A 15,995-nucleotide genomic window follows, 5' to 3' on the forward strand; every position below is an offset into this window, starting at 1 on the left:
AGTTTTAGCGTCTGTAGTAAACTGAGAAAAAGCAATGAAACATCAACTCCTATTTTGCATAATAATCGGACGCGATGCATAGAAGTGGATGTCATAACAGCATAAAAAAACATTTGACAGTTGCTTTTGAGGAATCTCAATCTATTTGAAGCTATATAAAGTTGAATACTTCACTTTTTATATTGAACTTCTAACATGATTGTACCTCTTAATAAGTAGATTATGGCTGCATTTCTAAATCTGTTAAATAATTATATGAAATACTGAAAATCGAATTTTTGTTACCCCTGTAAGTCGTTGAGATAGGCAGCCTGTAACTGTATAGCTTTAGTCATTTAGTAATACAGGTCCCTGAGCAACCTCCAAAATTTTGTCAGTGTAGTTAGAGTATTGTATACAGATGCAACAGTAAACACAAAGCTCAGACATCGCCGAATATTAAAACCGCAATCATCAAATTAATATTGGTAATTCACATGTGTGATAATACGAGGTAAATGTGTTAAAATCCATACATTAGGTATAAATAGGAAAAATTGTATAACCACATTATGATAGGCCATCGGCCTTGACCACCCATCACATGACGTTGATACAGGTTGAAATATTAACACGGCAAAGGTAAAGGGCATGCACTGTTTATATTATCTATGGTCTAAGTTACAGTCAGCACACAGAATTTTGTAGTCGCAGAACTGACGTGGTTCAACTCATTTGTCAACAGCGATGTGTTGCAGATAAAGGGTAGAGACGGAAACTTGCACAGATCTCCACTTGGCTTCTCACACGCGCTGTCTTGCCTAAGTGCGTTCCTGGCTGCGTTCGCAGAGTGTCTGGCACAGGCTGGACACCACCAGTAGGATGTACACATTCAGCACTGAAATGAAGCAAGCGTGATATCACATCAGCTGACACTGAACATAAATACAGGCTGTTTCAAGAAGATTTAACCAGACTATGTATTCTACATCAGTGAACATCGAAATTTAGAGCAAATTGTAACCCGCAGGACTATGAACAATCAGCCTCGTGACCCCCTGAAAACCATCAATTCGACACTAAATTAGTTAGTTAACGATTATTTTTTCACATCACGTCCTTCAAATCTGCACCCCACGCTTAACGGTGCCATGGATGTCTTACATCAAGCCATGGAATGAACAGTCTAATGACTACAGTATCAATACACTTTACTGAATTGAAGTCGCTTGCCGCGTTCTTATGTCTGACTGTGACGGAGAATCTCAGGGACTGCTGTAGAGATTTTGATACAGGTTTCACTAACGCACTGATTCACAACGAAGGGTTGTGTATGCAGATTCGTCAGAAACAAAGCTTGCAAGGTACGTTGTGGTGAGAAATAATTGTTAAGAAAAAAATTCGATACGTTGAAACGTTTCCGAGTTCAAATGTTCAAATGTGTGTGAAATCTTATGGGACTTAACTGCTTAGGTCATCAGTCCCTAAGCTTACACACTACTTAACCTAAATTATCCCACCAGCTTGGTAGTGAAGGATCTTGTGTGTAATATTGAAACATTATCAAATAATGCAGTTCATGAAATAAGTTCGTGGCTTGTGGAAAATAATGTGATGCTAAATCACAGTAAGACTCAGATTTTACAGTTTCTAACTCTCAACTCAACAAGAACTGATATTTTGATCAGACAGAATGGGCATATTATCAGCGAGACGGAACAGTTCAAGTTCCTAGGCGTTCGGATGTATAGTAAGCTGTTGTGGAAAGCCCATGTTCAGGATCTTGTTCAGAAACAAAATGCTGCTTTATTTACCATTAGAACAGTATCTGAAATAAGTGACAGTTCAATACGAAAAGTAGTCTACGTCGCATATTTTCATACGCTTATGTCATATGGTATTATTTTTTGGGGTAATTCTTATGATTCAAAAAGGGTATTTTTGGCTCAAAAACCGGCTGTTCGAGCTATGTGTGGTGTAAGTTCGAGAACTTCTTGTCGACCCCTATTCAATAGTCTGGGAATTCTGAGATTGCCCTCACAGTATATATTTTCTTTAATGTCGTTTGTTGTTAGCAATATTAGCTTATTCCCAAGAGTTAGCAGCTTTCACACAGTTAATACTAGGCAGAAATCAAATCTGCATGTGTAATGCACTTCCTTCACTCTTGTGCAGAAAGGAGTGCACTATTCTGCTGCATCCATTTTCAATAAGCTACCAGAAGAACTCAAAAATCTTAGCACTAGCCGAAACGCTTTTAAGTCTAAACTGAAGAGTTTCCTCACGGCTCACTCCTTCTATTCTGTCGAGGAGTTCCTGGAAGAGCTGAAAAATTAAGCAAACTCCAGTGTTCCATTGTTGTTTTTCTTTATTTAAACTTACGAATTGTCGCCTGAATATGTTTCTTATATTTCATTTTATCTGTTTCTACTATCGTGTTATAATTTCATGTATTGACTCGTTCCATGACCATGGAGACTTCTTCTTAATTTGGTCCCACGGAACAATAATTAAATAAATAAATAAATTCCAAGGACAAACACACACACACAACCATGCCCGAGGGAGGACTCGAACCTCCGCCAGGGCCAGCCGCACAGTCCGTGACTGCAGCGCCTTAGACCGCTCGGCTAATCCCTCGCGGCGTTTCCGATTTAATTAGAATCGAAGTTAGCCAATCCACTGCGCGAGCAAATTCAAGCGTCCCACCATATACAACTAATGACAGTTGTTCTGATAGCGTAGATGGTGGCGCACGAGACTGCGCAGCCCCTGGGTCGGGTCGCCACTTACTACTGCCCGACGTCCAGTTTCTGTATCACGCCCATCTTCGGTTTTAGGAAACCAAACGAAGAACACGTTTGCAGACACCGCCCCTGGCGGGCCGTTTGAATTTCCGCGCACAGGGGCCTAATTGAATATGGACAGGTACCAACAGACAACTGAACACATTCCTAGAACATCTAAATTCACAACACAAAGACATACAATTCACCATGGTGCTAGGTGACAAATCCATTAACTTTTTAGACCTTAACATAGATATCACCACAAATACACATACTTTCAAAATTTACAGAAAACCCACAACAACAGACACAGTAATACCCTCATTTTCACAACACCCAATAACACACAAACATGCAGCCTTCCATTCCATGGTACATAGCCTCACATCCATACAAATGTCAAAACCGAATTTCGAAACAGAAGTAGACACCATTAAATGTATTCCATATAACAATTGATATAACCCCGAATTAGCTGACAAAGAAACAAAGAAAGAAAATCTTGCCCTACATTTATGCCCTCTCTACAATAACAACTACACCAAAAACCCACTGGTGTACTATTCTATATCTAGGTAAGCCATCAGACAAACTAGCCAAAACACTGAAATCCCAAAACTATAAAACATCATTTTATGTAAGAGGTACTACAGTTAATCTCCTATTCAACAGCAAGGACAAAACAGATAAATTAAGCAACAGTGGGGTCTACAAAATAACTCGCACTGACTGCAATAAACTGTACATTGCTCAAACGGACCGGGCCCCAGCAACAAGGCTGACTGAACATGAACGTAGCTGGAGATTAAATAAATCAGACTCCACCTCTGCTGAACATGTCCTCAAAGAAGGACGCAAATATCTAACACACACAGAAGTGCTACATATCGCCAACAAAGGCAGAAAACTCAGCGTACTAGAAGCACTTGAAATTAGCAAGCACTTAGCTCTAAATCCCCAGTTGGTCCTAAATGACCAATTGCAACTGAGCACATCACCACTCTCAAACTTTACACAATACAGTAGACCTGCTACTAACCACAAAGTGTCCCAATAGTAAACAAATTCACACCCCAGTATAATGTAATATCCCTTATGTATTTACATTCCTAACTGTAACTCAACTGTAACAATGTAATATTTGGTATATATTAATGCACAGTTTTCTAATAACAAAATGTAACCCCCAAAGAAAACATTGCTGTTGTACAACCTACAATTAATGTCCAGTACAACTGTTTACAACAAATACCAAAAATTGTAATTTTGTTATAATGTGTATTCTAAACAGTTCCAATTATTATCATACATGGTACTGACAAACCATAAAATATGATTTATTGTGTTAAATAACTGTTTTACAGAAGAAAAGTCGAAAGACCCGTTTGACAATTCCAAAGACAATACCACAACTAAAGATAGTATGTAAGTGCGTTATATCTTAGTACAGAATGCTTGGTTCTTAAGAACACAAGCTCCTTGTAAACAATAGCCAGTAGTTATCTGAAGATGGCCTAATAAGCCGAAAACTAGTTCATACAAATAAAAATCAGTAGAACAAAAAACCGCCTAACTGTTATTCTACCCTCAATAATTGAACAACCTCGATGCTAACTCGGAAACGGTGTAACTTATGGAAGTTTTTTCTTAATAGTTATTTCTCACCATAACCTACCTTGCAACACCCTTACAAGCTTTTCAGACAGTTCGTGACTACCCTGTATAAATTATTATCGCTACGCCAGACAATTTCTCCAGCTGTAAAAGCTGTCAAGCCAGGACAGGTCATTGAAGTGGACCGAGAGTAAACTGAACGAAGACGAAAGTAATCAGAAGCAGCAGATACGAAACTTGCGGTGACCTTAACATCAAAATTGGGGGCTATGAAGTAGATGAAATCAAACAATTGTGTTGCCTTGTAAGCTAAATAACACGTGATGACGAAGCAGTGAGGACATGAGAAGCAGACTAGGAATGGACAAGAGGAAACTCTTGGCCACAAGTTGTCCTTTAGTGTTACACATCAGCCTTAATTTGAGGAAGAAATTTCTGTAAAGGTACGTCTGGAGCACAGCACTGTACGGAAGTGAATCATGGACAAAGGGAATCCTGGAAAAGAACAAAAAAGAATCGAAGCATTTCAGGCGTGGTGCCGTAGGAGGAAATTGAAAATTAAGTGGAATGATAAGGAGTGAGAAGGATCTCTGCAAAATAGGTGAGGAGAGGAACATCTATGGTACTAAAAGGAGATGTAGAGGGTAGAAACTGTTAGGAAAAGGCAGATATTCGAGAATATCAATCAAATAATTGAAGATGATCGATGAAGAGGTTGATACTGGAGATGATGACGTGGTAGGCTGTATCTAAGTAGTCGGAATACTGGTGGAAAAGAGTGGTTCTCGACGACTCGGACATAATTTTTGTTTGGTCTGATGAATGAGAGCGAGAAATATACACATTCTGACAAAAAGAGTGAAACACCCAGAAAAGGACAAGGAAACAGAAATAAACTTAATGGGTTGAGAACATGTGTGATGTTATGTGATTAGAGTATAGTCAAAGTTACAAAGAACTTGGCAGTTATACTACTACTAATGAAAAGTGTATAGTTTTTTTGTCTATTTTGGAACCAATTTGTCTTCATGCGCAACAGATTTCACCAACGATACTCGCCGAGAAAACCTTCATCCCTGTACTGAGAACAAATTTGGAGAACCAGTGTTAAGACACATTAATGAACTGGTCCGCAGCCTCTGTTGTTCGTGTCGCTTGAGGACAAAATAGAGGCGATTAGGCTTCGTGCAGACGCTCACGGCTAGTCATTTTTCTCTCTGTTTCCAAGTGAAACACGAAGAGGGATGACTATAAATGGTACAAACTACGCTATGCCATGTACTGTACAGTGGTTGCGGATTACCTACGAGGCACGTTCAGAAAGTAAGTGTACTGTCATCATTACGGGCTATGTTTCTTTTTTGTTTCTTGTTGTTTGAGGGTTGGCAACACTGAGTGGTCGAGGAGGCTTCCTTCTCAAGTGCAAGAATGGCAGGAACACGGTACTACGTAAACTCATGACGTAGTGTCCAGCTGCGTGAAAGCTGTCGATAAGAAATACTAAGTGCGAGCTACGTTCTGTGATCAGCTTTCAACTCGTGGAAGGAATAGCACCTACCGAAATTTTTTCACGAATCAAAACAGTTTACGGCTAAAGTGTTACAAACACAAAGAGTATATTTAAGTGGTGTAGGGATTTTAATGAAGGCAGAACAAATTTTCATGGCATCAGAGGAGTGGAAGACCTTCCATTTTGACTGATGAGTTTGTGCAAAGAGTGGAGAAAACTGTTCCTAAAGACAACCGGTTGATAGTTAATGAAATTTCTGCGATGTTTCCGCCACACTCTTACACGAGACACTCACAGAAACGCTGCGAAAACGGACACGGTGCGCAAGATGGTCCCGAAACAGCTGACAGAGCAGTACAAGAAAAATTGGACCAGTAGCGTCCGTGAATTTCTTGAGCGACTTGAACTGGAAGGTGGGGGTTTTCTGACCTCTGTTGTGACTGGAGATGAAAACGAGAGTGGCTCATTACATGGTTGAGACAAAAAGACAGTCATCACAGTGGCGTCACACTAATTCTCCGTCTTCCAGAAAATTCAAAACCACCATTTCGGACAAAAAAAAAGTCGTGGCGTCATTGTTTTGGGGCCGAAAAAGCGTAATTTCTGCCTCAGTATGAGACCATCAGTGGACAATCACATTGTAAGGCCCTAAAAAATCTCAAGATCAGAGGAATGCTGTGGAGGGGAGTGTATTTTTTACACAACGGCCGTCCTCACGGTCTTAGCCACCAGCGCGTACCTGGACTCATTTCGTTGGAATATTTGGAACGACTCTCCCTATTCCCCGGACTTGGCGCCTTCAGATTATCATCTTTTCACTTCCCTGAAGGCACATATGAGTGAAATTAAATTTACAGCCGAACGAGGTTCTTATGTTGGGGAAGAACATGGCGGCAGAACTCTTTGAGGAGGGTATAAAGAAGGTTTTGCCATGGCACTGAGCGGGATGGCGATTATGTGGAAACCTAGTCAACAAGTGTATCAACAATATCTCGCAATTGTTCTTCAGATACATGTTTTCTAAAAAGATAAAAAAATCTAGTACACTTACTTTGTGAATATGCCTCATATGTAGTTGATTTACAATACGAAGTAACTGGTCACGTGTACACTACGGCTACGCCACTCCAAAAGTTCTCCCGGTAAATCCAAGTGGTCCATTTGCACTCCATGAACTTGAGTTTGTGTGTGTTCGTCCGTATTTACATCAATCTGTCACATTATTCTCGCTCTTAGTCGACACAGACCATACCACCGCACAAAAATAAATATAGGTACTTACTAAGGCAAATGTAGACTGCACCAACCACAGGATAGTGGGATATCTCGACAGCATGGAAAAAGCGTGCACATGCGATAACGCTCACAATAGTCATCGTTATGATGACTAGGCTTTGCACAACCATCCACGGTAGGAGCAGAACTGGCTTACTCTGAAATACAAAGCAAACAAAAAACATGTCTTAAGTACACTATGGGTTTAGAACTACTTAGTAAAATACTTCTAATGACTTGCATTTTAAGGGTCTGTATCAGTGTTATGTAGCAGTATTAATTGTCAGCAAATTGATTACAAACATTGACGCCATATGGAGGTTTGGCTAAAATCATTCTTCCCACGCACAGGTTAGCTAGGAAGAGATTGTCGTACCCTCCACCACACACCGAAGGTAGCTTGTGGAACATAAGTGTAGAATAGAAGGTCATATTAACGGCCTGAAGCCTTCCGTTCACTTAACTCGCCCCCCCCCCCTCCCCCCTGTGTTAGGCACACTGCCAAGTAATATGGTTCTCTTCACAAGGACACAAATCCAAATTGCAGTAGTGTCATTCGATTCGCCTCTGGCTAATGATGCACGAGAGTCAAGAAAACTTTATTTTGGGTCCAAAAAAGGAGTGATCTTTGTGTATTCCATGGCGCCGCGAACATCACTATCGTTTGGGGTGTGCGGTAAAATAATTCTGCAATTGGTCTTTAACCACTTAGAGTCAGTTGTCCTCTCCCTCTGTTTCTGTGGGAGGCCTCATGAAATAGAACAGTTATGAAGTAGCAACCCTAATTTAGTGTATCAGTAGCTCCAGGTGTTGTTAACGTCCCATGCTTTGCCCAGTTTCTGCTAAAAATCACATATTTCTGGAATTCGATATATTTACCTCACTCGCTCCAAAGAAGAGAAGCGTAGCACTCACTGCCTGGGTAATGCCAAACACAAGGCATACGATAAGCTGCGTCTTCGTAACTGAAACAGTAATAGGAAAAATAATGATTAGAACTTTCAGAAGTTACCTGTTAATCCTCGTATAAAATACACAAAGTTTCGTCTTGGTCGCCAAAATTCTTTACTGGCCAATCACCGCACGTTCTGCGCTTACGGTTAGCCCCATCATGAGATCAACATACATCCATACAAAGTACTTCATCACGTGTTACATGTACTACCCCCATCTGCCCCATTATCAACATAAATAGGGATGATAGTATCACATTCACTGTGTGATGATGATGGTTCTGAGCACGATGGGACATAACATCTAGGTCCCCTAGGACTTAGAACTACTTAAACCTAACTAACCTAAGGACATCACACACATCCATGCCCGAGGCAGGATTCGAACCTGCGACCGTAGCGGTCGCGCGGTTCCCGACTGAAGCGCCTAGAACCGCTCGGCCACCACGGCCGGCAGTGTGTGAAGAGTCGCTTAATATCCCCATGTGTAGATCTGGTGACGGGGATAACCTAAAATGCGTAACGTATGGTGATGGATCAGCATTGAACTTTGGTGACCATAAGAAAAAGAGGCTACCTTTAGTGCCATACAACGGCCTCATATGTCTTTTAAGACAATATACCCGAAAAGGGAAAAACACTAGTGGATTCACAGTTAACATTTCAGTCCTGCTATCAGCTGACCGTTTCCCATGCATAACAACAGATTCAATAAATTTGTTGACATGCTAATAAACTGCTTTCTTGCACGTTTCAACGTATAATCTCATCAATACGAATATTTAATTCATTTTCCACGAGAAATCCAGAACTACGTCTCTACCATATTGCATGTAGGGCATCTACTGCATACAGTTCATATGTAATGCCTTGTAAATGTCAACACCATTTCCAATGTATAATTCAATTTCCTTTTTTTATTTTGTCAGGCCTAATATGATATTCCTCTTACAGCAGATGGTCTAAATTATTGTCTCGTCCATTACTTCTATCAAAATTTTTTTGCAGAATACATTTTACACTAGAAATTACGTATATTATGTTGCAGGCCTTACAGCGGTTAAATTATTGCTGACATTCCTTGTATATGTCTATTGTAGCGAAGTTATCTCCTGAAAGCGAAATTTGAGTGGATACGTTTGTTGATTCACAAATCGATGGTTTCCAATAGATCAATCTTTTTTTTTATCACGTCTCTTCTTTCACTTTCGAATCACTACTCACAATTAGCAGCAACGGGAATTTCCGACTTTCCTCTAAGGTGCGTAGTAACAACTTTCCTCAATGCTAATATTGTACAGATGCTTGGTACGTGGTACCACTTACGGATACCAACCCTCAGGCGTCGCAAAATTGGAAACGAAATTGCAAGTTTCCGTTAGACGCCGATAGTGGTCATACAGAATCTGGTGGATCCAATGGTGCGCACCCACTGAGCCACATCTGCAATGGCTCCCTACTGCAAGCACCCCTCAGCCTCTGTAATATAGGACAGCTGGCAGCGGCCATTTGATCCCACTTGCACTTCGATCCTTACTGCTACAACACCATAGTTTGTGCTTAGTCACAGTGAGCCTCATCCTAGCTGCTATTGTCTGAGCTATTCTAATTCTCACTGCATTGTTTGTAATGAGTCTTTTTTCGCTTGGAGAAATACAGGTTGAGTAACATTACACCGTACCAGGGTTTCACACATACGTACTATTTTTTTACCTCATAGTTCCCTAAGAAATAACAATTTTAATATGACAAATAGTACACTACTGGGCATTAAAATAGCTACAACAAGAAGAAATGCAGATGATAGACGGGTATTCATTGGACAAATTAATTGTACTAGAACTGACATGACATTACATTTTCTCGCAATTTGGGTGCGTACATCCTGAGAAATCAGTACCCAGAACAACCACCTCTGGCCGTAATAACGGCCTTGATACGCCTGGGCTTTGAGTCAAACAGAGCTTGGATGGCATGTACAGGTACAGCTGCCAATGGAGTTTCAACACGATACCACAGGTCATCAAGAATAGTGACTGGCGTATTGTGACGAGCCAGTTGCTCGGCCACCATTGACCAGACGTTTTCAATTGGTGAGAGATCTGGAGAATGTGTTGGCCACGGCAGCAGTCGAACATTTTCTGTATCCAGAAAGGCCCGTATAGGACCTCCAACATGCGGTCGTGCATTATCCTGCTGAAATGTAGGGTTTCGCAGGGATCACATGAAGGGTAGAGTCAGGGGTCCTAACACATCTGAAATGTAACGTCCACTGTTCAAAGTGCCGTCAAAGGGAACAAGAGGTGACCGAGACGTGTAATCAATGGCACTCCATACCATCACGCCGGGTGATATGCCAGTATAGCGGTGACGAATACACGCTAATCACTTGCATATCACAGCATCCTCTTCCTATCCGTTAAATGTCGCGACTGTAGCACGTCATCTTCGTGGTGTAGCAATTTTAATGGCCAGTGCTGTATTAAGATGATTTGAGTGTCTGTAGTGACAATGTAAGTAAGTAATACTGACTGTGAATTAATAAAGTTTATACTGGCAGTACTTGTACTAGTGTTGCTGCTGTCATTAGTAGTGATAATAGTAAGGATAACAACAAAGTGGCATATAAAAAATTTATAAGTGAACAAAATTGATGTTTTCTGGTATCCCGAGTTCTGGGGAAAGGAAATTTAACAGACTGTACAATCTAAGAATATTGGGAAATGTGGAAGATCTGCTTGGGAAGGAGGATGTAAGAGGGTAACAACTGTGAACGAGGACAATGGTAATCATAATTGTTGGTTTGTGTTCGTAAACAGGGTGAGTCAGCTGCCCCTACCGCTGTCGTTTTATGCAACCTGCACTACGTCTGTATCAGGAATGGTATCTAGACTGGCGACAGCCATGCAATCGATATGGTTCTCTCTCAGAGGTTTGGGCGACTGTTCACAAAAGAAATCATACAGCAAGAATACAAGTGAAGATTGGCGATGAGTTACACGGTATTTTTGCGCCAAGAGACACCTTACTTCTGCCTCCAATCTCTCTTCATGCAATTAGCGGTGTAGTCAGTATATGTTTTTGATGTCTCTGTAAGTTTATTCTGTTTATATTACTTAATTGTTATTAAATGGTTCAGAAACGTTGCCTTGTAAAGTGTGTTTTGCCATCAGAAACAACGTAATTAACAGGAGATATCGAAATTGGAAGTATGGAAGTAACAACTTATCAGTATATAACGCAATGAAAAGATTGACACCTGACTCGCCACAGTAATCTGCTGAAGTATTCTCGCAAACAAAATTTGTACGACAGGTCTAAGATGTCTTCTTGTATACCTACTTTACCAGTTACTCGGCGACATTCTGACAATGTGGTGCTCATCTCCAGAACAAACAGGTCAGCAATATTGTTCTGTCACGTCAGGTTGCATAAAACGAAATCGGTAGGGGCAGCTGAATCAGCAAGTGTATTGTGCGACTAGAAATGCGAATTTTGTGGCACTCACCTTTCAACAGGCACAGCACTGTGCCCAGTTTGTTGCAGTAGCCGGAATTCTCGCTACTGAAATCCAAAACAACAACTTGAAAATTCTCATCATGTGGGAACCTCCTACATTTGTCCATGGCGTTGCTGTAGTTCTCATGCAGACATATCGCTGCCATTCCTATCTCGAACACACTGGCGACCTAAAAAAAAATACATTAAGTTAATTGTTTCCAGACTATGCTTCATGCAGTGTAATGACATTTTTTTCAGACACACATACACGGATGAACTATATTCACTTTTTTTGTTATCTTAAAACTGTTCAGACTGGCAGCATGCGCGCCTACACCCACATACAAATATATAACTCACCAGATATATGACGGCAATTATTTTGGTACCCGTCTTGAGGGAACAGCCACAGCAAGACTGTTTTAGGGCTGCCATTTCCACAAAACTGCGTTTTCCTTTTCGTCACAAGGTAGTTGGTCTGTAACTAAGTGATGGACAGTTACACGCTGTCCACATTCCAGGAAGAACATTTCAAAAGTAATTACCGAAAAAACTTATACAGGACCTTTCAAACATACTGCAATGTTTAGAAATGCAGTAATTAAGTCGAAAGTGCATCTAAATACGATACAGGATGACAGCCAAAAACAGTTGCAGGATAAAAATTTATTAAAATTCTTGCCCAAGGTTTCGGTACATATAAATATACCTTCATCAGAACTGCAACTGTTTTTGGCTGTCATCCTTTATCTTGAAGAATTTCAACAGTTGCTGTTGCAGCCATGTTTAAAATCTTGATTCATCTAAATAAAAATTCTTATTTTATTTTCAGCTGCATACACACTCATTTAAATGTGGTTGAATAATATCATTCATTTGTCCACCTCCGCTGTCTCGGCAGGCAGTTACTTGGTCTAAGACGTTCATGGTGACCCTTTCACCGACATCTCGTTGCTCGCACGTTGTATTTCTTTCTTAAGTTGTAGAAATGTAGACATTGGACTTCACCTAACACCGTGAAAAGAAGTTGCATAGAATAAGGTCACAAGATTTGGGAGGCAACTTTGAGCCGTCACAGAGTGAGATCACAAAGGGAGTTCTTCACGGAATAGGGTTATTGTCTCGCAGGTTGTGTGACACGTAACCCCGTCCTGCTAACCCAAATATTGGCTGTATCCACTTCATACAGAGCAGACCAGAAGTTGTTTTCTGCGAATACGATCAATTTTTAACGCAAGGATTAACGATAGCAGCTTTAACTTCCATTTGAAGCGTATTTAAAATCATTGAAACCACAACGCAATACACTACGAAAACACAATACGTCATGTCACATCGTACACAACACAAAGCGCTCGATTATGGATTCAGATTTCTCGGGTTCGATCACCGGTCGGTTCTAGGATCTTCATCTATCACTTAGCACTTAATTCAACTCTGGTACCGTTTGCAAATGTGAAATATGCCGAGCTGCACTTGGTGCAAAGTCCATATAAAGCTGCAGATCCCCATGTACGTGGCTGGGCACTTACTACGGCACTGTAATGTTCGAAACAACCTTGAGGATGATGGTAGCTTTACTTGATTTGTTAAAATCGCAGGATAGAACAATAAAAAATGGTTCAAAAGGCTCTGAATACTATGGGACTAAACATATGAGGTCATCAGTCTCCTAGAACTTAGAACTACTTAAACCTAACTAGCCTAAGGACATCACACACATCCATGCTCGAGGCAGGATTCGAACCTGCGACCGTAGCAGTCGCACGGTTCCGGACTGAAGGCCCTAGAACCGCTCGGCCACCGCCGACGGCATAGAATAACAGTTAGACATCGTTGTGTGAAACGACTTCCTCACATTATAGCAGAAATTTATCGTAGGTCGCTGAAACCACGATGTGACCCAAGCGATTGGAAAAAAGTAATAATAAACAAAAATAAGATCAATAGTAAGTACATAACATTCAACTAACGAATCAAAAGCAGACTGCCAAAAGAACATTGCTACACACTGCGAAAAGTCCTTTTACATGTCAGAAAAATGTTTTCCCATATTACAGTTTCAAGCGTAAACAGGTAAAATAAAATCGTCAGCAGTGGGGTTCGAACGCTGGACCATTCATACGAAGACCGCGCGCAATACCAACTCACCCACGAGAGATTTATGAACCAATAACTGACAGACACGGTTTTCCTATGCTCTGCAGTTTTGGTATTACTTTTAATTACCGTTTACGCACGTTCTGCTGCACAACATATAGCACGAACTATATCGGTGTTTTGGTTGGTGCTCCATCGACATACAACGTTTGGCACCGATCCGACTGGCTGACATGTGAAGGTTTGGGTGTTCGCGGATGACATCGTTCCCCTTTCCCTTATGTGGCAAATATCTTTTATACGATGCCTCTGGAAACATCAGAACATTCTGGCAATCTTGGTTACGGACGTGCTCATCATAAGACCACCAGCGATCGAATGCTCTGAGCTTCGACATAATGCACTCAGAAATACCCAGAACACATTTCCGACCACGGCTGACACTGGCAACCTATTTGGAACGTCGCAGAGATGCCGTTCGGGGTCAGATGCAACAGTGCTACCTGCAGGACCGGGTAGCATGTGCATTTATCTTCAAGTATGGACTTTTCACAGTGTTTCCATATCTTTGTCCAGCCCCTCAAGGTGCCAGCCTGAGATTTATCCGAATAGTGTAGTTTTTACACGAAAGTATTGGTCTACAGAACACTCGTTCCATCGACCTATTGGTGCGAGAGCCTCCCGCAACCTATCATCAATTTCCTGTGGCAGACGCTACAAGAGAGGCGTTGCGCAACAGGGAGACGTTTACAGATTCAGAGCGCGTACTTTCTAACAAGGGAACCACCCCATCGCACCCCCCTCAGATTTAGTTAAAGTTGGCACACTGGATAGGCCTTGAAAAACTAAACACAGATCAACCGAGAAAACAGGAAGAAGTTGTGTGGAACTATGAAAAAAAATAAGCAAAATATACAAACTGAGTAGTCCATGTGTAAGATAGGCAACATCAAGGATAGTGAGAGCCCAGGAGCGCCGTGGTCACGTGGTTAGCGTGAGCAGCTGCGGATGGAGAGGTCTTTGGTTCAAGTCTTCCCTCGAGTGAAAAGTTTACTTTCTTTATTTTCGCAAAGTTATGATATGTCCGTTCGTTCATTGACGTTTCTGTTCATCGTAATAAGTTTAGTGCCTGTGTTTTGCGACCGCACCGCAAAAACTGTGCGATTAGTAGACGAAAGGACGTGCCTCTCCAATGGGAACCGAAAACATTTGATCGCAAGGTCATAGGTCAACCGATTCCTCCACAGGAAAACACGTCTGATGTATTCTATACGACACTGGTGACGGCATGTGCGTCACATGACAGGAATATGTTGTCGACCCACCTAACTTATACTCTTGGCGAATGGGTAAAAAGATTCTTCTACCTTGCCCGATTTAGGTTTTCTTGTGGATGTGATAATCACTCCCAAATAGTGATGAAAACATAAGAGTTTGTCACATAAACTGGAAATAAAAAATGAAACTTTTCACCCGAGGGAAGACTTGAACCAAGGACCTCTCCTTCCGCAGCTGCTCACGCTAACCACGGGACTACGGCGCTCCTGAGCTCAGATCCTACTTTGTTGCCTATCTTGCGCATGGACTACTCAGTTTGTATATTTTGCTTAATTTTTTCATAGTTCCACACAACTTCTTCCTGTTTTCTCGATTGATCTGTGTTCAGTTTTTCAAGGCCTATCCAGTGAGCCAACTTATAACTAAATCTGAGGGGGGTGCGATAGGAAGGTTCCCTTGTAAGAAGAACCAGGCAACCTATTACTTCCTCCAACGTACGTCTCTTCCTATTCGGGCACCATGAGAAAATCGGAGAAATTAAAGCTCATACGGAGGCTTAGCGTCTGCATTTTTTCCCACTGCACCATTCCGAACGGAACAGGAAGGCGGGGAAAAATTGCTGGCACCAGAAGTATCCTCGACCACACTACGAAAAGTGAAAGTGTTAGATGTAGAAGTGATGAGGCTAGGGCCTCCAGAGCGAGTACTCACCAGGATGTGTAGGCAGCCTCGCCGTTCTCCAGCCTATGGCGACGCCTCTTCTGGTCGCTGGCGCACGCCGCTGCTCCGACCACGCCCAAGCTTGCTCGTGTTATCGACATTTCCTGCGCACCCTGTGACGTCACACAGCGACGCTCTGACCCATTGGCTTATGCGCGAGATCTTCCTTCTTTCTGTTCTTATCCTCTTTTTGCCTAATTCTCCTAGACGATTAAACATGTCTCTGACGACGACCCATATGATTTGCCCATTGTTGCGTTTTTCATTATGACATTA

General features: G+C 41.6%; 1 protein-coding gene across 2 annotated transcripts; it reads right to left on the reverse strand.

Annotated features, from left to right (window-relative positions):
- Window positions 1-473: 473 nt before the first annotated feature.
- On the reverse strand, window positions 474-15,761 carry LOC124551329. Of its 2 annotated transcripts, none has more exons than XM_047126345.1 (6): window positions 15,711-15,761; window positions 11,982-12,105; window positions 11,629-11,809; window positions 8,047-8,132; window positions 7,175-7,325; window positions 474-877 (listed from the first exon to the last, which is right to left on the reverse strand). In XM_047126345.1, the coding sequence occupies exons 2-6, from the start codon at window positions 12,054-12,056 to the stop codon at window positions 801-803; spliced, it is 570 nt and encodes a 189-aa protein (XP_046982301.1). In that variant the 5' UTR covers window positions 12,057-12,105; window positions 15,711-15,761; the 3' UTR covers window positions 474-800. The 2 variants fall into 2 exon arrangements, with proteins under 2 accessions (XP_046982301.1, XP_046982302.1); XM_047126346.1 differs by having other exon boundaries at window positions 11,982-12,099; window positions 15,711-15,741.
- Between the last annotated feature and the right edge of the window lie 234 nt (window positions 15,762-15,995).

The sequence above is a fragment of the Schistocerca americana genome, chromosome 9, assembly GCF_021461395.2.
Source record: "Schistocerca americana isolate TAMUIC-IGC-003095 chromosome 9, iqSchAmer2.1, whole genome shotgun sequence".
Classification (NCBI taxonomy): domain Eukaryota; kingdom Metazoa; phylum Arthropoda; class Insecta; order Orthoptera; family Acrididae; genus Schistocerca; species Schistocerca americana.

Coding starts and splice junctions, on each gene's coding strand:
- LOC124551329 (XM_047126345.1), bottom strand. CDS start 12,056: ATGGCAGCCCTAAAACAGTCTTGCTGTGGCTGTTCCCTCAAGACGGGT. Junction 7,326..8,046: donor TCTTCTTTGGAGCGAGTGAG/GTAAATATATCG, acceptor TTTGTATTTCAG/AGTAAGCCAGTTCTGCTCCT. Junction 878..7,174: donor TGCAGTCTACATTTGCCTTA/GTAAGTACCTAT, acceptor GCTTCATTTCAG/TGCTGAATGTGTACATCCTA.